At 39.1% G+C, this 25778-nt stretch overlaps 1 protein-coding gene across 1 annotated transcript; it reads right to left on the minus strand.

Moving 5' to 3' along the window:
* Positions 1 to 5287: 5287 nt before the first annotated feature.
* On the minus strand, positions 5288 to 24337 carry scp2a (sterol carrier protein 2a). The gene is made up of 16 exons (XM_040144093.1): positions 24178 to 24337; positions 22770 to 22827; positions 22582 to 22653; positions 22154 to 22285; positions 21780 to 21844; positions 21241 to 21367; positions 21035 to 21098; positions 20792 to 20878; positions 20449 to 20599; positions 19898 to 20045; positions 17801 to 17908; positions 13189 to 13342; positions 12570 to 12666; positions 11165 to 11294; positions 8474 to 8553; positions 5288 to 5841 (listed from the first exon to the last, which is right to left on the minus strand). The coding sequence occupies exons 1-16, from the start codon at positions 24229 to 24231 to the stop codon at positions 5746 to 5748; spliced, it is 1623 nt and encodes a 540-aa protein (XP_040000027.1). The 5' UTR covers positions 24232 to 24337; the 3' UTR covers positions 5288 to 5745.
* Positions 24338 to 25778: the final 1441 nt, after the last annotated feature.

Below are 25778 nucleotides of genomic sequence, written 5' to 3' on the forward strand. Positions count from 1 at the left end.
GAGAATCGATCCTGTCCAAGGTTTCACTAACGTCCTCCCGGGTCTGTGAGTCAGCCCATCTCAAAGGAACGGAAAAGGAGAACACAGTAGCTTATATCAGACATAATTAAAGGAACCTCTCCCTCGATGGACTGTGGAAAAAAACAGAGAACATTCACTCATGTCACTTTTTAATCACTACAATCTGGTTTGGTATGTTTTTAGAATTTTATTGATTTCGGTTTTTTGTATCTATTTATTTTGTTTTATTTTTTTTGGTCATTGTGTTCTCTATAATCAATCTTAGGCAAAATGTTGCCTGTTTGGAGTATTTTTCCAAGAGATTCACTAACTTACTAAAGCGCACAACAAAGAGACAAAATGGGACAAAACAAGATTATTGAACTATAACAAAAAACCTTTATTTGAAGACATACGCAACAGTTTGGTTGATATTTAAAAACAAGTGTCTCCGATTTTAAGGGGGAAAAAAATAGGATTCTTTACAATTTCCCAAAATTTTGTCAGCAACACCTTCCTTTACACTTGTCTTCACTGCCTTGTTGTCCTGAATCTAAGTGGGTACTCCGCCTCATACCTGCAGTACTGTATAGTCATTGCCAGAATCAAGGCAAATGATGATGAAGATCACAATGAAAATGAAGACGAGTGTTTGCCCTTGTGTTGAAGTCATGTCAAGTTGTCTTTGCACCCCATTGTATTCCCTCTTTGCCTTAAACAACCAAAGGAGAAGCACACGGGACCAGAACGTTACTGATGTACGCAGAATCAGGTGAGACAAAACAACACAAGACGACAATAACAGGTCAAACTCTGAACTCTGTCCATATGTATGTGATTTATGCTGTACATGTATGTATTAAAATAAATATGTATTTAAAAAAAAAAGTAGATTTTACTACCATGTCAGCATGTTTCAAAAGCTGCCATACTGTGTTTGTAAAAACAAACATTTCACTGTAGTCTAAAATTTATAAAAATGTACCAACTCTGTAAAAAAAAGAAAACACTGAGAAATGAAAAATATATCAAAAGATATAAAAATAGCATACTGTTTGATTTATTTTTAAAATGGTTTTGGGATTTGAGGTTTGATTTACAAGAACTGCGGCTGCACTAAAAGTTCATGTATATGACATTTCAAGGAATAAAAACTGCAAGTGCAAGTATTTAACACTTTATTTAGAATACCTGACAAGTTGCAATTTCTCTCTTAAAGGCAAAAAGAAAATGCAGCTGTTTACTTAGTCACCAGAACAAATTTCCCATTCAAACATTAATAAGTGTAAATTAAAGCCAACTGAGGTGTCAAACATGCGAAGAGGGGAGATTTAAAAGATTACTGATTCCATCAAAGTCAAGTAAACAGGGATGGCTTTTCAGAATTTGGCTCAGGTAAAAATCTCCATATTGATGTTAACTATGGCACTTAGGTCCACTCTAAAGATGTCTTTTTCAATGATTTCAAGGACTTTAGTACACTAATAATTTTTCCCCACTAGTTGTTTGTCAGCCGAAAACCAAACTTATGACAATTAGTCTTCATGTTTCATCCCTTTTGCTCATTTTGGCGGGTGTTTTGGTATGAAGAATTACATTTCTTAATGTCATGGCTGACCAAAGAACCTAACGTATTGCTATCTTTAATAAGAGTATGAAATAAGGGAAAGAGAGAAATCCTCTTACAAAAATACAGAAAAGCAAAGATATATTCCACACACTGCACCAATGCAGCACCAACCGCTCTGCTGATTCAAAGACAAAGCTCTGAGCGGGAGCAACAGGAGCAGCATTGGAAAAAGACAGGGTTATAAATGTCAGAGAAACACCATCACCGTGGTAACCTTGGAGAACAAATTACAGGAAGTGCGCACAAATGCCGACCCACTGACCAAACGATCAGAGAAGACAGATAGAAAGAACAGTGTCCAGAGTCTATAAGTTTATATAAGAATGCTTTACCTGTATTATACAAGGATGCCACATCTGTCGAAGGCACTTAAATAATGCCCCACATTTCTCCCAGATATTATATTTAAGTGAAGGGTCGCTGGAAGACCCCCCTTTTACACCTTTTTATTTATTTGGTAACTTGAAGTATCACTGTAGGTCGACAGTACCTATGTCTTGTTCCTCAAAACCTTGTTAACTCTCGTAAACATTCTTTTTTTTTCATACTGGACACAACACGAGGGTACCCTCTATAGTCCAATATGCACTTCAACTTCATAATTTAAATAAACTTGAGAAAATAGAAGGGATGTAAGTCATAATCAAAATATCCCAATATCTAGTTAAAATAATACTGTATGTGGCGGAGCAGTGGGATGCATGCTACCTCTTACGTTATGGCCATTTATCACACAAACGACTAGGATGGCTCTTGGAGCACAGACATCCAGGGAGGCCAGTTTCAAACAAAATACTTCAGACTTCAGAGGAAAATGTTAGGTAATAATATAGTATAGACAGGAAATCATCATCCCCTTAAAAAACATTTAACCATTAACATAGCAGAAAGCATTATTAATGTTGCTATGGTTACATAAAGAGTTTTTTTTTTATTACTGAAATGAAATATGACTTTTATTTTGGACTAAATGTGTCTAAATGTGACTACTGTACATCCTAGTATAGTTTGAGGTCCTAATCTTTACAAAGACATTGATTTCTTTGTTTGCAATTTACAACTATGGCTCCCATGGGGCTTTGACTTTAGCTTATTTCCTTTACCAGTTCTACCAAAGTGAAACTAGTGATGTTTTGGATATTCAATGGGCTTGAACTTTAAAGAGACGCACATTTTTAAAGAAGAAAGTCACAGTCTTCAGAACCATCCTTCTTGCAATTTAAAGGTGTTTTCATGAGCAATAAAACACACCTTGCTCAATTCAACACATTCAGGGGTTTTGCTGCTACGGCCTTACTTGGTCTGGTATGACCAGTAGCTTAGCTAGTAGTTAGGTATTAACTAAGCTAGATAGCTAATGTGATCAAACTTTAGATATACTGTATATTACTTTGTAGCTGCCATTACTAAGCCAGTTCACTGACTATATGACGCTTCTTTGCTTGTGCTACTGTTACGCTACATTTGCCACAGAACAGATGAACATTTTATCACAAAAGTAAAACAAGAAGTAGACACACCAAACCTCACCAAAAGACATGTTTGTTTTTGCTGCCTGCCATTTAGGTCTAATGCCCATGTCTGTAAAGCAACTGACTCCAGATTTCTTAGTTTTAAAGATGTCTCAAAAAGGCCAGTCACTGGAAAAAGAAGATGAAAAGGTTTGGAAAGCAATGGATTATATTATTGTTAAAGGCTGAAGTGACTATTAAACTCATAAGACTTAGGAAGTACATTGTATTGAGCTCCTCCATGGTTGTGTGTAATTATTATGCTATTAGATATCTCTGTCCCAAGGTCAAAAGAGAGAACATGTAATTGTATCATGATATAAATTTAACTTCATGTGCCCAGTCTGTCCAGTGTGCTGTTAGACAAAGTCCAGCTCTGTACGCTGATTTATATGAACTACATGTCTGCAAGAAAGATGCCACTCCACACCAGAGTGTCAGTCACTTGCAACTTTCTCCATTTAGAGATGGAGGATACATTTTTTCAGAAGTAGTTATAGGCATGTGGGTGAACTTTGGTGACGTTTTTTTTTTTTACACTGTATGCAGAGGACTGATCCACTGAACCAATGTCAAAGACCAGGCCTTTGTAGAACTGATGGGTCTCATTCAAATACAGTGTATCCAATATATACTTTAATTTTACTTTCTAGGAACATTGTGAGCTGAGGTTACTTCTTGGAGCTCAGTCTGAGCTTCCAAAGTTGACTTGAGGCGAACTGAGTTTGAAAATGCTCTGCTAACACCAATCCACTTCACCCCTCTCCCCCTTTCACACTGCGCTTGTTACAGTAGATCTCCTAAAGACCCATTAGCCCACTGCTAATGGTCAGTGAGACAGGCAGGCAGACATGCAGTCTGTGCTGCCACTGAATATTGCCTTTAGGCCAGCCGGCCACCTGGCAGAGGGACAGGATGGGGGTGGGCTAAAGGGAGTGGGCCAGATAGCAACAATTTGGAAGGCGGGCTTGATCTGGCAGACGGTGCAAAGTGACGGGCAGAGTGGGGGAGGCAAACAGGGAGAGGTCTGGGGATCATGTCGAACATAACCGGACAAATGGAGGGAAACGGAGGGAAAATGGAGAAAAAGGGAAGAAGGGTACAAGGACTGAAAAAACATAAACAGAGATAACTGAAATCCCTTTGTTTGAATTTTAACCACTGAAAACTAGAGAACTGTGCTGTCGTTACAAGCCTGGTACTGTAGTGGATGGGTCTATGGGTGAATAACGCAATACCATTTTTAAACAGCAATGATGCGGTTATGTGCCGTATTTTCTTTTAAATCAGATTTTTGAATACGATTAATCCAAACAAAAGTATGATGGCGTTACTCCAAACAAATTTGAAATTTCTCTAAAATTTTAAATCTGTAGGCCAACGACTTAGTTTTCATATTCATCCCTCACACATTCAGACAACTTAGCCTTTGCAAAAATTTTGAAAGAATTCTGGAACAAGACAACTCAGCTTGCCAGTAACATTGCACTGTGAAAATGTTACAGCTACATCATTCAGCTAACTCAAATGGAAAGGATTATTGTGAATATAGAATAGGTAGAGCGTTGATGCAGCATTGACCTTTAGCATCTAGGCTCTGACCTTGTCACTCCCCACTAGGAAATACAAAGCTCAGCACAGCAGGGAGTGGGGAGTGATGATAATAACTTACCCACGGCCCAAGCTTTGTTTTGCTCCAACCATAATCTTATACTGACACTGTTAAATCGATTTACTGGGCACTGCTCTTTGCTTAGCCTCACTGGTCCACGTACAAGTTCGGATTTTTATTAGGCTACTTCCTCTATATAGATTTATTATGATATTAACGAAAATATGACAGTAAAAAGTAAAATTTATTATTGGCTACAATATTTTCTTATTATTTTGCTAAAATTTTTTAAAGAAAGAATTTAAAAAAAAATGAAGTATTTAAGATCTTACTCTGTAGCAAACTTTTCTAAGGTTAAACTTTCTCACTTATTTAGTAAAAACTGTGAACTGCAATATGTTGATAATAGAACAGTTTCACAATATGATCAAATACAGAGATGGTAAATATCAATATAATAATTTATATTATTGTCCAGGCCTACTTTAAGGGAAAAAACACTCCAGAATTTGTTACTGTCAGTGAAAGATTTATTTAAAAAAAAAAAAAAAAAGGTAATTTCGTTCATTTATAGTCTATAGTCTATACAAACTGATCTATCAAAATGGTTGAGACCAAAAATGGCTCTAAACCACAAGTTTAATTTTATGGACAGAAGTAAGAGGCACATTTTGACAATCAAACAGTGAAGCTACTTACATTTCTTAAAACTTTCACTGATGTTGCTAATAGCAAGCAGCTCCTATGGATTCAATGGATGTTTCAGAATTCTTATGAGAGCTGAAGGTGGTCGGTGTATATCCAACAATGTGGATATTAGCCATTCAAAATGCAGTGTGCTCTGATATCAAAGTAGCAGCTGGAATTGAAACTCAGAAACACATTATGAATCTACTATACCTGTTTGTCGATAAGCAAAATTACAGTTTCAATAGGAGAAATCAAGTTTTCCTTTTCCTGTTGCTCAGGGGAAAAAACGCTCACTCAGGGTGTCACAGCTTTGCCTTGCCTGGTGTAACCTGGAGGTTCTGCAGCTTCATAGCCATGGCCATATTTCCAGTGATCTTCAGCTTCCCTTTGAGGAATGCCTGAGGAGAGAGATGGTGAGAGGAAAAAACAAAGTCAAAAAGTCAAGCATATCACAGCATGAATTGTATTCTTTTCTCCCAACATGATTTTACTAGATAACAAACCCTGCTGCACTGTGCACCTGTACTTTTTACACTTTCTTCAGATAGTTGAAATTGAAAATACTGTTTCTCATTCTGAAAAAGTCTGACAATAGACGCCACAGTGCTCTGCCTAAGAATGGGCTGGACCCTTTGATTGCCTCTCTAAAGGACAAGCCATGACTGATGACATGGTCAATAATTTTGCCCAAATTTTATTTGACACTTGAGCTCTTTTTTCTCCCCTTGCTGCGGCTCCTCCACCACGCTTGCAAACTCCTCTTCCTCGCGCTTTGCTGCCATGGCCTCTTACTCTCACTACGCGCCTTTGGCCTCTTTGATCCATGCTTGCAAATAGCGACACAGAGGTGGCATCTTTTATAGATCAATAGGGACTGATTACTGACTGAAGAGCTGTGCAAAGGAGTTTCACACAGGTGCATTAGATTCATAATAAGGCAAGTCATTTCTATCAGCTTTTCTTTTTTTTTAAGTTAATCCAATAGAGTTTTGGACCCTTCGATGAGATCTGTGTTAACTGTTTTGAAAAAGGGTGTAAAGAATGTGTGAAACCAGTGAAAAAGAGAAGACTTATGCTGCGCTAAGAAGGTGATGATGAATATCAAGCTTGTCTTAGCAATTGAGAAAAACTATAATTAAAACTACATTCAGGTCATTCATTAATTTACAATCTTATACCCATAGTAACCTTCTGTTGTAGGCAACATAGATGAACATGATTGTTCTTGCGTTTCACTGTCTGTGTGCTGTATGCAGAAGCTCTCCACGTAAAAGCAAAGATGGTGGTATATGGCTGCCCTGGCAGAACTGCATTGGTCAAACTCAAAAATATTCACAGTGTGTCAGTGTCAGAAACTGACAATATTTCTCAGAGCTTACTGTGGGGCCAGCACAATTAACACCTATGTATAAAGGAGTAAGAATTCACAATTTGGGGTTTCCTGTTGCTTTAAGAATGACCAACACCATGAAAATGTGTTCATACAAAAACAGTTAAACTGGATTAAATTGGTAAACACAGGTGGTAATCTGGAAGACCGACATGTATTTAGCCCTTTATAGACAACAGACTAAAAACAAATATACTATCTGTGATTTTAGCAGAAATTGAAAAACTACTATTAAATCCATCTTTTGATTGTGAACCGTTAAGAAAGCAATCTCACAAACTGTATAAACTATGTACAGTATAACCTATACAGTTAGGTCCATAAATATTTGGACAGTGACACAATTTTCGTAATTTTGCCTCTGTACACTTCCCTCATAATTTCATGACAAATGAAGCAGATAAAAGGTCTAGAGTTGATTCCAAATGTTGAATTTGCATTTGTTCATGGGGACTCTCAATATGCGGTCCAAAAAAGGTGTCAATGCAAATGAAGGAGGCCATCATTAAGCTGAAAAATAAAACAAACCAATCAAACAGATGGCAGAAACCTGTGAGTGGCCAATATCAACAATCTGGTACATCAAGAGCACAACTCTTGATCAAGTTTCTTTGGACAGATGAAACCAAGATTAACTTGTACCAGAATGATGGGAAGAGACGAGTATGGAAAAGGAAAGGAACGGCTCCTGATCCAAAGGACAACACATGATCTGTCAAACATGGTGGAGGCCGTATCATGGCCCCTTGAATTAAAGCTGAAAGTGTAAGCTTAAATCACATCTTGGTGGCTTTGTTTCATATCCATTGTGGTGGTGTACAGAGGCAAAATTATGAAAATTGTGTCACTGTCCAAATACTTATGCACCTAACTGTATGTACGCATGTATGCAAGTATGTATGCAAGTATGTATTTATGTATGTATTTATGTATGTAGTGCAGGAAGTTATCGGAAAATGAAAAGGAATTACAACAGCAGTGTGATGAGCTTGTGTCTTGCTCCATATATTTTAGCAGTTCCCCAATAAAAGGGGAAACATAGCGACCGCTCAGCCACGATCATCCTGTAATATTATGGAAAATGCCTATTTTTCACGTTTTCTGTCTGTTCATCAGTATTTACAAGATATGCAGTCTTGACTAACAATGCTCCTAATGCTTGTGAACTCCAGGATATATAAATAAAGCCATATGTTGCAGTAAAGTGCAGTATGACCTGCAGTCAGTTATCAGAATTTGATTTCCCCATGAGGGTCCATGTAGCGCTGATGACACACGATGACACTCGCAAACATTGTCCAATCAATGGCCTGTCAGTCTATTTAACTTTATATTTACAGCTGTTGGGTTGTTTGTAAAAAGTCAGTATGAACAGGAAACGGACCAGAACTAGATGGCAATGATTTTTTTTTTTTTCTTGATCCCAACCAAATGAACCAAACTACAGGTGTGAAACTGAACTTAATAGCATTTAAGAAGAAATAAATTTGCCCTAATGTAGAAACAAAAATGTAAAGGCACTTCTGTTATTTTTTACAGTAAATGTAAAAAAATCAATTTTTATCATTATCCTTTACCTTAATGTTTTGTTCTTGTGTAACACAAAAGCAAAGTAATGGTTTATAAACCATTACACATACCATTTGTGGGTTCAATTTTCCTGTCATCAAATCCAGAAGATCTTCATCATTCATGGACAAGGTGCAGTCTGCCTTTTTTTCTAAAAGAAAAAAAAATGAAGCAAGAACTTATTGATTATGGTTGGCAACCACAATATATGAAATGCATCAGAATAAAAAACAATTTACTGTTCCTTGTACACACATTAAGGAAAAATATCGTCTACTTGCTTAAAAGAGAAAAGAATGTATGTTACTAAATCTATAATATTATATATATTGGAGAAATCACATGCAAAAGGCAGAAATAAGTCACTGTTGTTACAATGCTCTAAATAGAAAGCACTCCCGAGTACGCTTACCATTTTAATGAAACTTTCCATTAGTCCAATTCACTTTCTTTGACTGAAGCAGCAATTAAGAAAGCTTTTTGGCTAATGCTTTCTATATTCTAACTAAAAAGCAGTCCTGCTGATGTTCTGTGGCTTTTCAGGACAAAATATCTGAATGCCATCATCAGCCTATTGAAGCAGAATACAACTTTTTCCATCATCATAAAAAGAGGTATGATGTCTGCCTCGGGCATAATGATGATTTGTCCACATGCTTGAGGTGTCAAGTAGGGAAATCACATGATAACGTGTTTTTTTTCCTGTAGAAATGTGTGTGCTGTGAATTGCTTATTGTGAAGAGCAATCCTTGCAGTCCTGGGGTCCTAAAAAATGTATTACATCAATTCCTCATTGACACAATCTCAAAAAAAAAAAAAGGAACATTAAAAGCTTTAAAAGTCAGTATTAACTACAGTTATAGACCGTCCACTAGAAAGTATACGTTATATGAACTGTAAAAATATCGATCTTTTCAGTCACGTATATATAGTAACTAAATCTTGTATATTACCTCTCCTACCTGTTCTTCTTGTCTCAAATAAGAAAAACTAGTTTTGTGGGATTGCATCATAAAACATTATTTCTGTTAATAAATACTGTTACTAATGTAAATTTTGAACTTCAGAGACGCAAGTGGCCTGGCAAAAAAAGACCCAGCATGTAAAGATAGCAGAGTGGAGAAAAGAGCTGCATATAAGCTGTGGTCACACGCCCGGTGGACCTTCAATTTTTTTTTTTTTTTTTGCATTATTTCAATGAAATGCAAAAAGTAGTGGAGTTTTAAATCTGGTATCTGTTGCGACGTTCCCACGCTGCGCACCAGTAGCAATGCTTTTCAACTCAACCAGCAATGATTCGTTTGCCAGAGCTGAAGAGGGGAGTAAGCGTAGTGTCGGAGACAGTGTCGGCTACAGCAACTAGCGGTATGGTGGAGCCTATGGCAGAAAAACCTAGGACGCATCCAAGAAAAGTTGCCCATGCTCCAGATAACAAAGAAACTCGGCGTTCAGAGGAAGGATTACAGTCTAAAAGCTGTAGACGGCGAGGACAAACACAAATTACTATTGGTGTGGCCTTTCCTCATTGGAGCGCTGAAAGAAGAGAAGGGACTGAGGGCAGACACGGATGTGGTCTTACTCTTCCTGGACATTTGTAAAATATTTGGAGTAGGCTATGTAACTATTACATTTATTCTACCTAAATAATGAATTATTGTCTTGACAGTGTTTGTGTAATTACTCTCACTAACAGAAGGTGCAAGAAACAGTTCAGCACTGCAGGTTTAAAATGAGACTATGTAACTTTTGCTGAACATCACCCACCGTGGCGCCAAGTGGCAATTACAGAATAATGCCACATTTCCCATCATTTTCTAAGACTCTCCTGAGTCAGTTGCTTTAAAGATGTGATCAGACCTGACTGAGAGCGACCGGGATAGGCCAACAAGCAGGAAATAATAAACATGTCCTTGGGTTTGGTGTTATGTGTTTACTTCTTTTTTTGATTTTGTAATAAATCCATGGAAATGTTTATGTTGTGACATACTAAAATGAAGTGTAACATTATCACAAATCGAGAAGAGTCATAATAAACTGCCCCAGTCTTAACTCACATTTCAGGTGAGCACAGAGAAAGGCTCCCCCCTTCAGCAGATGAATGCAAAAACAGCTTACTAGTGTCATACTCTGCACATAAATCATTCTGCACAGTGAAGCTAGAATAACCAAGTGAAGCAACACTAAACTGAGCACATTTTTGACTGGAGGGGGACTTTCAGGCAACAAATAGATGCAATAGTGTGTGTGTGCGTTACTCTTTTCCCATGGCTTCCCATAGAAGCCATTTAAAAGTTATTGTGATGAAGACTGTGTTCAAAATTTCAGCTACTTCATTACTTCACGGTGTGAGTTTTAAATACCAGTAGTTGGTTCACTTGAACTACATCTGTCCAATACAAAACCAGACAGCCAAAGCAGCCTAGAACATCTGAATCCAGAACACAAAGAAATCTCATCCTTTCAATTGTACATACTGCCGCTGAGAGGTAGGTGTATGGAACTGGGCTGAGAGAGAAAGGTCTTACTGGTGCGAAAATGACATTTTCACAGCTTTGCCAGTCTGACTGAGGCACAATTTCTGAGAATCTCCTAACTCTTCTAGAGACGTCATACTGAACAAGATACAACATTCATGAGGCAAAAAAGTATGAAAGCATGAAAGAAAAAAATCTAGTTTGAAATCCCACTGCTGCCACCAAAATACCAAATAAATATAACCTGGCCTTGACAGCAGAGTTAAACATCTCTGTTCAGATACCTACCTGGGTCATTGGTGACAGAACCTTTGCCACTTTTCACATCCACGACCCAAGTCGCCTCCTTCCCATCTGGTCCATTCTTCACTTTAAATGCAAACACTCCACCAATCTTCTTGACGAGCTTCTCTCCTTCCTGCAGGGAGTCAAGAAGGCTTCAGTTTCCTGAAATATTCCTTGTAATACAATAGCTGTAGACAGGCATTAATTCCCAAAATATTTCAAATTCCATACCATAGACATCCATTGTTATGTGAGGAGTCTTCTTGAATAATTTAATTAAAAGTTCAATGGCTTAGTCAATAATCACCTCAGCGAAAATCTGCTACGCTGCTAATATACTGTAAACTACAATAACATACAAGAGCTAATCAGACTAATACTGTGGAAGTGTAAACCTTTTAAGAGCCAACTGTGCCCTCATTTGACAGTCATTAAGCGTTTATGCCCCTCATAATTAGTCAGAGGCTGAGTTCAATCTGACTGAACTTTGACCCACAAAAAAAATATGTCTCCATTGTTCAGTCAGTTTGAAAGAGGGAGTGGGACTGACTTCTCATTCAGGGAAATATCCTTCATTATTATACTGCAAGCTGCAGTGCAGGGATGTGTATACTTCTAAACTTGTGGACTGTCTAGCCATGCAGCTTATGGTTACAACCCTGTTCATATTTTTTTTAATACCGCCCACATTTCACCAGTGGGCAAGTAAATTTAGCTGATGGTATCTCAGCACACTATATCCCTAATGAATTCTGAAATATCTGCAAGGTGGCTGTTGAGGTCAGTGAATACCTGACCATTATCTTCTCCTAACCACAAAAACCTTTAACCACACACTCTCCCACTTCTGAAGAACCACCCACATTTTCGCTTTTTTCAGTGGCAAAATTTTGAATTACCATCTCCAAACAACTCAAACCATTCTGGGCAAGAATTAGTGGAGAGGCACAAGATCATATCTGCTCTGTCCAAAATACTTATGTACCTAACTGTATATGTTACTCGCCCCTGATACTGCAGCGCTGAGACTATCTGCTTTTAAAGGTCCAACTAATTTACAGTTTAGTTGGTACTATACTGTATGTCGCCTTTGTGGATAAAAGCAACTGAAGACCATAAATTGCCGACTGCCATTAAAAAGAAAGAAGACGCGGTAGACTAAGTGGCTGTTTCCAATTTGTAACCGCCTTCACTTTTCTTTGATGGACCCATTTATGAAATAGTTAAAGACATGTGGTTATATTTGCCTAATGCAGAACATGGTGGACTGAAAGGAAGAAAAGGGAACAAAGAAAATCTAAGATATGGATGCATTTAATAAGATGCATAAAATTTCATAAGATCAAACACAGAATAGCTAGATTAAAGTGTGAGGGGGACATTTGTTAGTGACAGCATGCTATTATACCTCCTGTAAATGTTTGTCGATCTCTTTGAAGACAGGGTAAGCTTTAAACCCCTCCATACCACTGCCTGAGCTGGTGGGAACTGCACCTATGCGGGACCTGTGTGATAAAAACAGAAACAAAGCACACAGTGTGTGACAAAAGTACATTAGCTAGCTGAGGTTTCATCGTGATTCAATTATATGTGAGGCTCTCAAGTATTTTAGTCTAGATATTTTGTTGCAAAATAGGGAGAGAGGATAAAGCAATGTACTGCATCTACAGCACAAGGCCAAATGATGAAGAGACAAACTGGAATTGTAAGAGCACACAATGTGCCACTGTTGGTCAATACAGAACAAATAACATGTAGGCAGTAGGAGAAAATAGGACACAAAATGTTTCTTAGAGTTGTGCACAGCATTATCTTATGTTGTTTTTAGCTCTGTTTTAAATGGCTGCAAAACAAATGACATACTGACCAATTAAAGAATACACCTATAATAGTCACACAATATAGAAACGTCTCTCCTATGCCTTACTCTTCTGGTGTATTAGCTATCAGTTGTTCGCTTAAAAAGTATAGTGATATATTAAGTATCTAACTGAACTAATAACAAATCGTTGCTAATTCTTGCTCACCTGGCCACCTGTGGGAATCCCATCCTGTAGAGAGCAACAACCACAGCTCCTCCTAAGCCAATGTTGTGCTGCAAGGCCACTTTTGCCCCTGGGACCTGCCTCCTGCCAGCCTGCCCTCGGAGCTGCCAGCACAGCTCCGCACACTGGGCCAGACCTGTGGGGTAGAAGGACAGAGGGTGAGGGTGACGTGGGTCATTGCGGGGGATGTGATGTGAGGAGTTGGACTATACGGTATAATTTAATGCCTATGAAGCTGCAAAATGCATCATCATCACACAAAACTGCATTCACTGAAGTGAAAAAAGGAAAACAGTCACAAGTGAAGAGGTCTGGCTGTTATTATTGGGGTTTTTAGGTCCTGGTTTATCATGTTGATTGATTCAGACTTTGAAAGGCAGTTCCAGGGAAAAAAAATCCACTTTTTTTTTTGAGTTAATATGCTGAACTACCTGTTTTTTTAGCTAGCTGCTAAATGCTCCACTGCGTTCAACAGTTACTTGCTAACTTTGTCTGTCTGCTGTTCGGGCTGGGCGGGGCAGGCAGTGTGCCTGTGGGATAGTTGAAAGCTCTAAAAAAAAAAAACAACAACAAAAAAAAGCTAGTAAGAGAAAAGTTTAGTTTAGAATATTTTATCACAGATTTAAAAAGGTTGCAAGAATTTAAACCGAGGATGTTACTGTCACAAGTCATGCACCATATGCATTTTCTGTAATTAGAATCATCGCCTCACGATTGTGTGCCTCCGTCAACCAGTGGAGTTGCAGTTTACATCCACGTGTTTTGTGAGGTCAGAGTGACCTTTGGCCATTTACCACCAAAATCCAAGTTCATCCAAATTTGAAGAAATTCCCTTAAGGCATTCCTGATATATTGTGTTCTTGAGAACGGGATGGACAGACATGAATATGGATGGAAAACTCAAAGACATAATGCCTCTGTCCACGGCTGCCAGTGTCGTGGAAGCAAACAACAAAAGAGGAAAAGCTACTCGGATATGACAGTGATGTAACACAAAGCAGGTGTTCCGGACTAACGGGTGCATTTTTCTCCCCTTTGCAGTGGCGACAGCTGTGGCCGGAGGCATTATGTTTTCGGGTTGTCCATCTGTACATCCGTCTGTCGGGCCGTCCATCCGTCCATCCCATTCTCTTGAATGCAATATATCAGGAATGCCTTGAGCGAATTTCTTCAAATTTAGCACAGACGTTCACTTGGACTCAAGGATTGAACTGTTTAGAATTTGGTGGTCAAAGTTCAAAGGTCAAGGTCACTGTGACCTCGCAAAACACGATTGGCCATAAATCAAGAATTCACACAGTAATTATGATCAAATTCACTTTACATTTTGTTAAATTTTGTTAAAAGTCTTCACTACATAAATTATATGACTCTGGAGAGACATGGATGTAAAATGCAACTTCAATGTTTGGCGGAGGAATATAACTGCAAGGCAGTAACTCTTTTGTCTCTTCCTTTGCTTTTTGATTTATTTATTTATTTAAAATTTTCTTGTGTTTTTTATTTTAGTTTCATTATTTGTGTCTTTTTTTTTAGTGGGGGTTCATTTACTAGTTTTTACAGCTTCAATCTATATGTAAATATGTGTGTTTTCATTACTGTTATCTGTGACATACTGTTCATTCTCTGAGTAGTGAGTAAGAGGGTAATGAAGGAGGCATACGTGGCTGTGAAAATACTTGTGTGTGATTGAAAATTCAGTAAAGGTCGGCTTGACAAGCACACTGGTCTATAGCTAGCTATAGATAGTCACCATTAAAGATCTAAGGATTATCCACAATGCGCATGCACGAACATCGAAAACATCCAAAAATGCTGCTCCCCTCTGCTTGACAAGTCCCAGCCTTTGTACACGGGACTCAGCCAAGTCCTAAAAACTGGTAGATGTGACGGCTGGTATTCAACCTAGCTTCCAGAGAAAATACCCCCAGTGCGGGGTAAATTACAAAATGAATCAAAACAGGCAGAATCAGATCCTTTATGGGACAGAACGCTGGTCTGAGATGTCAGGAGAGACATCGCTTCCACTTTGGTATCGTTCTAATTGATGTTTATTTTTAGCTTAACCGGTCAAGCACTTCTTGCATTGCTTGTCCTGACCTCACGCCACTGCATCTTCTAATAAAACTGGGGATGATCATTTAAAAAAAACAAAACAAAAGAAACAAAAACAAAAAAACACCAATGCTAGGTATGGCTTCAATCCTTTGTAATGTCTGACTCACCAGTTAAAGACACTATGGCATTCTGCAAGTGTAAAACACAATTTCCTTGCTGAGAAGGGTGACAAGTTGACTCCTAATCTGACAACTCACTCCCTAATCTCACCAGGGTCAGCTCTTGTGTCACCATTATAGCTAAGCATTTCATCCCATCTGCTTAATGAGCTTTTGCATTTCTCCATTATCCCAATGAGCTAAAGGACTTAACAGTAAAGACCTCTTCTAATGCGTCTTTCACAGTCTGCAGCGCTCTCCTAATCTTCTCCATGGGGACTTGTTTATTTGAGAGCAATTTTGTCTAAATGCCAACTGAAAAATTTAGTGTAGTCTCCAGGCAATTTGTCAATTTAAAGAGTCTAGTAAATTCTTCTTAAGAGGGCAGATTACAAAAGCTCTTTTGTGGTGACAAAGCATCATGCTGTGCATCAGTGACGCCTCAAGGTCCCTGGATATAGGTGGTATGGCCTAAAATGTATATCACAGTATAATTTTTAACACAGACGGTAACGGTATATACAGTATCACGGTTTATTTGTTGTTCCTAAAGCCACTGCAACCACTGTCGTCTGACATAATTTGCCAATTATTGTTTTTTCCTTGTTGTCTGATTTGTTAAACTCGAACCATGTCCTTATAATGGAAGTTGGACCGGTCTCTTTTACCTACGACTCCTCCTCTTCATTGTGTGCAGCACTTTTGGCCATTTCTTCTTTTCCAAACAAAGCAGCACGGGCTCCCACATTTTCCAGATGATTCGCTGGCACAGGCTGATGACTTAAGAAGCCTGTGGCAAATCTTCAGTCCCTTTTAAACAGATACACTGCTATATTGACATTAAGAAGACCCGTCATATGCTGGCTTTACTTGTTTACACTGAACCACACAAAGCCGGCATAATGCTGCCCCAGTGTGTGATTTTAGATAGCATGCTGGCATTCCAAATTAGAGGAGTGACGTGTAACTCAACAGCGTTGGCGTCTGTCCCGCCATGCCGTCTCTCCCTTTTTACACAGACCTCGATTTGGCTTTGTGACTATCTCAGCTACCAGCTTAATGCCAGAACAATCCCAGCATAATCCGTGTTCGTACCTTTTAAACAGAACAGCGAGACGGAGGAAAGGCACAACATTCCCACCGTGGCTGTATAAGAGTAGATTTCTTCTTCTTTCTGGCAGACTAGGCATGGTTTAGTGCATTGCTGCCTCCTACTGGTGTAGTTACATCATTGCCACTTTAGATCTTTGCGAGCTGTAACAGTCAGCACAGTATAGTAAAAATCCATACCATAGGGCGAATTCAGACCGGTGTACTTTCTGTACCGTTTATGCCACACACCCCCACCAAGATAGCATATCAACACATAGAAATCACATCCTCCTGGGGGGCTTAGACTACCTCCTGCAAGGGGGTCCCTGCATGCGGTCAGTCAATTCGCTGTCAATATCTCTGCTCACTGTGTCTCCGAGGGAAGAGGTCAGAGTTTTACAAGCGAGATTTGGAGCAACAGCGTGGATCAGACAGGGCTTAGTTGATTGGGACACTTGCACACTGGGACAGTGCCCCAGGAGATAGAGGGAGTGTTGTTGACATGGATAGGGAAAGTCCTAGCAATAATAATGAGGTGGAGGTCTTGATGGTTCAGATTGTCGGGTGTGAAGAAAGGAAGGCAAAGAAGAAGGCAGAGAGAGAGAAAAATAAACACAATAGAGATGATAAATAAAAGAAAAGAAAAATGAGAGTGACAAATCTGTAATAAAATTAAGAAAAAAGGAGTATACAACACTGTTTCACCTTGTTATCCTTAACGAGGTATGTATATGTTTAAGTGCAAACGAACCTCGGCAGCTGTGACTACGAAGACGAAAAATGGTATGTGTATGAAAAATATTGGATCTGCGAGGAAAAAGATGACGCCTGTTATTGCAGAGGCTGGGTGAGCCAGCTGCACTGTTTGCTCAGACTCACCCCTCCACGGTTTAATATATGGAGAGATTACAGGGGAGGCTTGCCAAAGCCACAGCCGCCTGCCCGCTCACATGCGGGCTTAGGATCACTTTTACCCTGTGACATTCCAGTTGGCCATCACTATGAGACACATGCCACCTGGTGGTTGCTGTGGAAATCGTATCTGCCTGGGCATCTCTCACAATAAACATGAAAACACTATATACAGTAACTGTCTATGTCTTCTGTGCAGTGTAGTAATCCTAATGTTCTTAAATAAGATAAAAATAAACATTAGTTGCAAATGCTTTTTGATCCTGATCTGGCATTTTCACTACACCAGATTGGATTACGCATTGTGTACTCTGTCCTACAGTATGTGACAAGTGGTTTTCATTAAGAGTCAGAAAGTCAGAGGCCCAGCGTACCTGTGGCACCCAGAGGGTGTCCTTTAGAGATGAGACCACCACTGGGGTTGACCACAAACTTGCCTCCATAGGTGTTGTCCCCCCTGTCAATCAACTCCCCAGCTGTACCTGGAGAGAAGTGAAAACACACAAGAAGATCACAAAACAGTACAGAGTGATAGCTGCACTATAATATGATGCCATATCATTATAACATCATCATTATATACATTGGGACATATTTACCAAGCCTGCCATAAGTCACTGTAAGGGCCACAAACATTTGCATCACTGCAATTTAGCAACACTACAGATGAAAATTGACCCCAGGCATATTTCATCTAATTTGGATTAAGTGCCGCTACATAAGACCTGACACTGGGATGTTTAAGGCAAGTGTTACATGAGACTGGAAAGAAATAAGAGCAAAAGACATTGTTTTCTACTGCTGAACCTGAAATATTCGTTTAAGAAAAAGGCACTTTTGAAACTTCAGGCATTCAAGTATTCAGCAAGAGGAGAGCTATATGTGAGGATATATTTGTGTAAATAACTTAATGTTGTCAGCTCCACAAAAACATCAGTTATGGAATAAGTTATAAAACATCATGTGGGAGATTTTTGGTAAAACCTGGTGAACACTCCTTTGATGAGATTATTTCTGTAAACTGATTTTAAAAATATAACAGGCCTACTTAGTTAATTTAATTGACTGCTTCAATATCACTCTGGACTTAACAGTCAAGAAAATATCTAAGTGTTTTTAATATCCATACTCTTAAACACACATAAGTTTCTCTCTCAAACACACTTCCAATCCAGCTACAGTTGCCCTGTTTTTCTGTTTGTGTATCGTTAAAACAGTACCACAGATTTTACACCTGCTTTATCTAGATGTTAAATTTCCTCTGCTGTAGTGGTCAGTCTGTGGGGATAAACCAAGTACAGGACCTAAATGCAGTCCTTTAGTAAATAAGGACACACACAATTTGCCTGTTTAGCACCTGAAGAGGGGCTGCAGGTAAATACTGTATCTCCCATGATGTTAACTACATCCTAAATGGATATAAGCAAAGACGGGCATGTTTACATGTAGCAGCAAATTTACGTAAGAAATGTAATTTACAGTTTTGAAAATTATAAATTAAAACAATCAAAAGTTAAGATAGAAAAGAAATTATTTCACAACATTGCATTGATAATGGTAAAATCAATACTATCAATACTATAAAGTTAGTATCAAGTTGGTTTGATGCATTTCGTTATGTAAATGCTGCACTGAAAAGAATGTCTAGGACCTAGAAAAGAGCCGTGGAGGGCTTATCCACAAATTATACTTATATCAACTAATGAATGTTCACCAGTGAAACAATATATTCTCTGCTTGACAGATTAAAGCCAAACTAATTTAACATTACGATGGACTAAACTGAGCTGTTCAACAACACTGATGTAGCTGTAAGTCCTCATAGTTATGGCTGGGCACCTCTGTGTACCATTGACATTTTGAAGCCAGTTTTATGTTGCCTCCTGCTCTCCCCATGATCATTAAACCCTTGTTTCAAAAAAGCTGATCAGACAATACAAGTGATGGGGATCCAAGTTTTTACTCTCCACTGCTTGTTGCAGAAATCAGGCTTGATACAGATACTTGGGTTGGTGATTCATCACTAATTTTTCAAAAGATGTCATTTTTTAGTAGCTACCACATGTGCCGACAATGTCTGGATGGCTTAGTAAGATCAGTGGGAATTTTGAATCATGTCTATCAATGTGACACTTGGTACTATGCAACAAGAGGTTTTTAAATCAGTGTGCTCTTAAAATCCCTAGTTACTGTATCTCCCCGGTTCTTGCTGGAGCACCACATTCCGTATTCAACTATTCTGGGGAAATACTGAATTTGATATTGGCAGACACTCAATACATATTTAGATAAGGGGAAAAAAAACCTTAATCCTGGCCCCATTTCATTTCATTTTCAAAAGCAGAAAGTTAAATTGAGGCGGAAGAGGGATAGTGGAAAACCTATCCATTCCTGCTCTTATCCTCCAAGAGCCAAATTTTGGAAGTTAATTGTTTGAGGATAAAGAAGGATTTAAAAAGCTGCAGTCTTACCCTCTGGACACAGCCCCAGAGCCTCATATGTGATGAGCTCATTGGCTGAGAAGCAGTCGTGCAGCTCGACCACATCAACGTCACTGGGCTTCAGACCTGCTGCCTCGTAACACTTTTTAGCCGCCAACCGAGACATGTCATACCCCACCTGCACAGAAAAAAACAAAAAGATATTATTATGTTTAGCGACTCATTTAAAGAAACTAATTTATCAGAATTAACTTATGCCCCATGTCCCATTAATTTGCAGGATTATATCTTATTATTTTAATTTAAAAAAACAATTTTTCCGTTAAAAAAATTGAAAAATACGTAGTTACTGTTGTCATCATCTGTTGTAGCTTGGATTTAAAAATGGTACAGAGCTTAACTTTTACTGGGAGAAACTATCATCACTGGTTTGTTTAGTTTTTTTAATCATGCAAAAAATAAATACAGGTGAAATAGCCGATATACAGGCTTGATCCACAGCTGTCAAATCATCCATCTGCATATTACAAAAAAGGTATGAATGATGTGAATTCTGAGTAAAAGCATTCCACACTTCCTACCATCTTAATACAGCTGTTTTCTTCAAACGTGGAGGCGAGGTCTGTCACCATCTCTTGGGCCACAATCTCTACTGCCTGGTTCTCCAGAAGATGTTTCCTGACAAAGGCCTCGCTGGCTAAAACTGCTGCTCCAGCACCATCTGATGTAGGGCTGATGAGAGAAGACGCAGCATGAGGACCAGGCATCATGGTTGACGTAGGAATGGAGACAATTATCATTAACTTTTAAATCAGAATCAGAGTCAAAACTGATCAAATGAATACTATCATACTTACATGTACTTGATGACCAATTTAGAGATTTCCTTATTTGACACAAACTATAAATCTCTGAGGTTCTTACCAACACTGAAGTAGAGTAAGGAAGTCAAACACCTTCCTGGAGTTCATCACCTGCTCCAGGCTGTACTCTTCCTGGAACTGGGAATAGCTGTATGAACACACACACGCACACACACACACACACACACACACACACACACACACACACACACACACACATTGACAGAAAGTTTAAAAAAAGTAAAAAAAACTAGAAATTTAGAAGCAGTACTCTGTTTTTATAAAGTTGTAAACTGTGTCTTACGGGTTGTTAGTTGAATGCTTGTGGTTTTTCCAGGCAATTTTAGCAAAGTGTTCCGGTTTTGTTCCTTGAAGAGATTAAAACATTGACACAAACACTGACATGTTGGATATGGTAAAATTGTGAAACACAATGCAAGACACAACCATAACGTTCAAATTTTAGACCATGTACGCAATTCCTCTATTTGTCACACATGTAGCATGTACCATATTTCTCCATGTGCTCCCTTCCAGCATTGCCAAACATCTGTGGTGCTGCTGGGGCTGCCACCATCCCGTAACGGTTGATCATAACCTCCATGTGCTTGTCCATGGGATTGGTCCTGTCCATATACTAGAAACATGTATTTTTTATATAATAATGCCTGTTTTGTTGACAACAAATTCTTACAAATTTCTATATTTTTATGACTTGGTTACAGGCAAAAATTAAAGAAAGCAGTTCATTTCAACAAACTACACAGCCTCTTTGTGTTTGCTTTTTAAAAGGTAGAAGTTTTTATTCTATCTTCTTTCTATCGTCTTTATATTATCCAACAGCCTGCTCCCTCTGCTTCCCTGTAATAGAAAACATTCTCTTCATAGTCATTCTTTTCACCCAGAGCAACCAAGCTACTAGCAAAAACTACAGGCGGTGGACACAATAACAACACCACCCGTATGGTAGATTGCAAGATATTGTGACGCGTTCATGTTATTTTGTCCACCTCCTCTGCATCCAGTACAACGAAATATAGTTTTTGCACCTTTGAGGACAAAGAGCCCCTCTCCATCTTCTCAAACCCGAGGGCCAGCACACAGTCAGCAAGACCTGCCAAAAGGAGATGAAAGAGTGGATTTTACAGTTTCTGTTACATAACACATAATAGCTTATGCTGCAGAACTCATTTAAGAAGTCTCTATGGACATTATTAAATTATTATTCCAAACATTAGTCGTTACTGGAATTCACTGAAACCACCGTGGATCCATTCTCACCTCAGCCTTTGATATCGGTGGTAGAGCAAACTATACATTTTTTGCAGCCTCCTTCTTAAAAATATACCCAATATATTTATATAAAATATATATTTTGGGGGATATGTGGTGTATCACTTTCACATCTTCCTTCTTGACTCACCTCCCAGGACCAGCTGCCGTGCCATGAAGAGAGCAGTGGAGCCTGTGGAGCAGTTGTTGTTGACGTTGATGATAGGGATCCCAGTCAGGCCCAGGCTGTGATAAATGGCCCTCTGCCCACATGTGGAGTCCCCTGAGGAAGTAGGGTAAGGGAGGAGATGTTACTTCCTTCTTCACACAGGTAATTACAATATGAGAGACACATAATTTTTGCTTCATCACCATAAACATTTTACTTTATAAAATCTATTGTTTATGGAGTATATTGTGCAGTATATAGGAAGTTACAAGTCTGATCTGAGATTATAAACTGTATGTACATGGGAATCTCAAGTTGGAAGTATTTAGGGGTCCCAGTGGCCAACAGGTAAAAAGTAAATAATACACAAAACAATCCCATTTTGTAGAGTCTCAACAACAAGGTCTTACCATAGACATATCCTACACAGGCTTGTTCAATGGCAGAATATGGGATTCCTGCATCTGCTAAGGCCTTTTGACCTAAAATGGGATGCAAACATGCGGTTATAAATCAGTGTAGTACATGCTATGTAGATGTTCAGATATGGTATCTTTTGAACAAATGAACAATGTCCATATTCAGGGACGATAAGCACCTGCTTCCTTGGCCATATCAGGATAGTCACAGTTATCTCGGGCTCCAGGCTTGTCAAACTGCAGCAATGTAAAGAAAAGCCAGACACATTAGTGCCATTACAGTTACATATTTTTTAACTGTTTCTTTTGACAGTTTAGTTAGCTAACATTTTACAAAACAGATGCAAATGAATCTACGAGGAGGGTCCCTCTGCTGAAGTGAGCTTCACTTATAAGATGCTGAAGGGTGTAACTTGACTTGTAAAAAAGCAAATGGGCAGATGCATAGATCAATTTATTATGCACTGTTTGCTGGCTGCAAAACAAAGTTCATACTGTGAACAAATTTTATTATAATACCTACCTGTAAACATACAATGTTTTTAAAGATCACTGAAAACGTTTCAAAACATTTTGGGGATAATCCTGTGCATTTGTTTAAATACTTAACAAGTGTTGCTTTAATGCTGTACATCGGCAACAAATGTTGACAGTCCAATACTACCAGTAGACATCAAACAGGTGAGACAGGAAAAAGACAAGACGGAAAAGGACTTAACAGTGGCATTAAGTATTTTTTCTGGAGATAACTGCACATGTGTAGAACTGGAAGTGATACCACTGCTCCAATATGTGCACTGCTGTGTCTACAGATCAGTCTGCCAGGGGCATCAGGCTTGTACAATGACAGGTTTGCTGCACTTGAGGCGCTACTGTAAACAAATTCTCATGGCTCCCCATTCAAACGCACTACACAGATATAATGTCATTTTATTTAAAAAAAAAAAAAAAAAAAAGGAAGGAACGGGAAAATGTTCAGATCTACTACATGTGTTGGGTCACTGCGATGGGCATGGTCAACACTCGGAGGCCTGAAAAGTCATCTTTTCTTGCAGCTTGCTTGCGAAAACATGAGACTCGACCTGAGACTTGCGGCTAGCTGTGCAGTTACAGTTCATAACGTCCAGGCAGCTGGAGTGATGACCCTTAGCACAGTTTGTAACTCTGCTGGCCATGAACTATGGACTCACAAGGTAGGCCCCTCAGACTTTCGGCTACCTAACTCACGGAAACCAACCATTTTAAAACCCAAAAATAACAAACATAAAGTGCAACTACGTTACTGTGTTCGGGCTAACTTTGCTAGCTTATGTTTACAATGTATACTTTGAGTTGTGACGGAAACCGTTGAGCTGTCAAAACAATATGGACACAATTGGCGTCCGAGAAAATAAACGGCACCGGCCCCTGACACCTTGGGCTGTTTGGTAACTGTAACGTTAAAGTACAAACGCTGAAGTTTTGAGGAGGAACACGTTCGGTGCACTGCAATCTGGAATTAGCGAACTAGGCTAGCCTCGAGTCTTACACAAGTGTCGTTCGTGTCGTCTTGCGGACTGAGACCATAAGTATGTAAAAGAGTATTACCTTTGTCATGCCAACGCCGACGACGAACACCCTGTTCTTTATCCCAGGTGCCATGGTCGCTTCTCCTCAGCGGCGGGTCCGGGGCAGAGACAGCAAGGTGTGCGGACGGCTGCAGCGCTGACAGAGCAAAGATCATCTATGTCTCAGGCGACGCGTCACTCGGGGGCGAAAACAACGCCTCCCCCCCCCCCCCCCAGGTAACGTGGGCACGCAGAGGCGCGTTGACCTAAAGACGCGACGGTGTTCTCCTAAAAATCGGCGGATCAAAATAAATCAATTACAGTTGTGTGTGTGCGGCGATTGTGTCAATGTATAACAGAGAACTGTGAGCTACTGGACCAATTTTAGGTTCGAAAGAGCGGTGGAGATGAGTAAAATAGTAGACAAGACGGATATCAAAAATATAACAACACACACAATTAGACGCAATAATTGAAAAGACAAGTTTCTCTTAACCCCCTTTGTTCCGTATCTACATTTTATAACACACAATTTGCTTACGTTTAGTTACTGTTTGTGACACATTTCTATAACTACCACTGACGTGGGTTTAAAGCTGCCGCGCCCCCCCAGACCATGATGGTATCAGAGCCAAGGGTGCGTGGCTGGTGATGGTGGTGGTGCTGGAGTGGGTGTGGGTGTGGATGAGAGGCCCGATTTGGACAATTTTGTCCCCCTGTCCATAATTCCTAATGGCAGAGTCCTTTCATTGTTTGCTCTATAGTGTGATGATTTTTTTTTCTGCCGGATTTTGTAACATCACAATGAGTTATGATCATTTCTGCACAAAGTAAACAATGTGGGAGAACTGACCGACGCAGTTTGCGTTTTGCAGTACCTTGAAATCCGGACAGAGTGAGACGTCTTCAGTTACTTACTCTTTATTGGAAACGGGTGACCCATAGGTCTTTCTAAATTTGCAAATGTTGCTCCTCATTTAGTATTTCCCACATTAGACATCTTTGCTCAGTCCAACTTCATTAAGAAACAACTTCAGTTTCTCTTAATGCAGAGCGGAACAGACTGTACAGGATTCCTTTGCTCTCTTGCTGCTTGGATTTGCCAAATAATGCTTAATAGAGCCTGAAGTTGCATTGCCTGTTGTACTTTCCAGTAGATAACAACAGTCTCCCTTTGTTAATTTACTCCCACAAAAAAATTGAAGATTTAAAAGTACGATGTGATGGCCTTTGAAGTTAATTATTGAATTTACAATAAATACACAATAGAATACTAAAGAACTTGATGTAAAAATCAAAATCATTTTTGAATTTATAGCTCAGTATATTTAATATGCGGAAATAATTGATGTCATCTTTCAACCACTTCCAATGCACTTTCCATTAGCGCAACTTGAACATCCTTGTCGATGACACACTTGACTTGGTTCCCAGGTCACTGCCTGACTGAGTGCGTGTGACGATATCCCACATGGCACTTTTGAAATTCTCATCAAACAAGTGCTCCTAAGAGCCCCTATATACTATCAAATCTAACTCCTTACCAAACATCTTCGAATTGCCAATTCATGCTAATGAGGGAGTGAAAGCAAAGAAAAACCTCAAATCAAAATTTGCACCCTTCAATTTTATTGAGGCAGT

This window comes from Xiphias gladius, chromosome 14 (assembly GCF_016859285.1).
Source record: "Xiphias gladius isolate SHS-SW01 ecotype Sanya breed wild chromosome 14, ASM1685928v1, whole genome shotgun sequence".
Taxonomy (NCBI): Eukaryota; Metazoa; Chordata; class Actinopteri; order Istiophoriformes; family Xiphiidae; genus Xiphias; species Xiphias gladius.

Coding starts and splice junctions, on each gene's coding strand:
- scp2a (XM_040144093.1), bottom strand. CDS start 24,231: ATGGCACCTGGGATAAAGAACAGGGTGTTCGTCGTCGGCGTTGGCATG. Junction 20,046..20,448: donor AAAACAGCTGTATTAAGATG/GTAGGAAGTGTG, acceptor TTTTCTGTGCAG/GTGGGGTATGACATGTCTCG. Junction 12,667..13,188: donor GGATTCCCACAGGTGGCCAG/GTGAGCAAGAAT, acceptor TTTATCACACAG/GTCCCGCATAGGTGCAGTTC.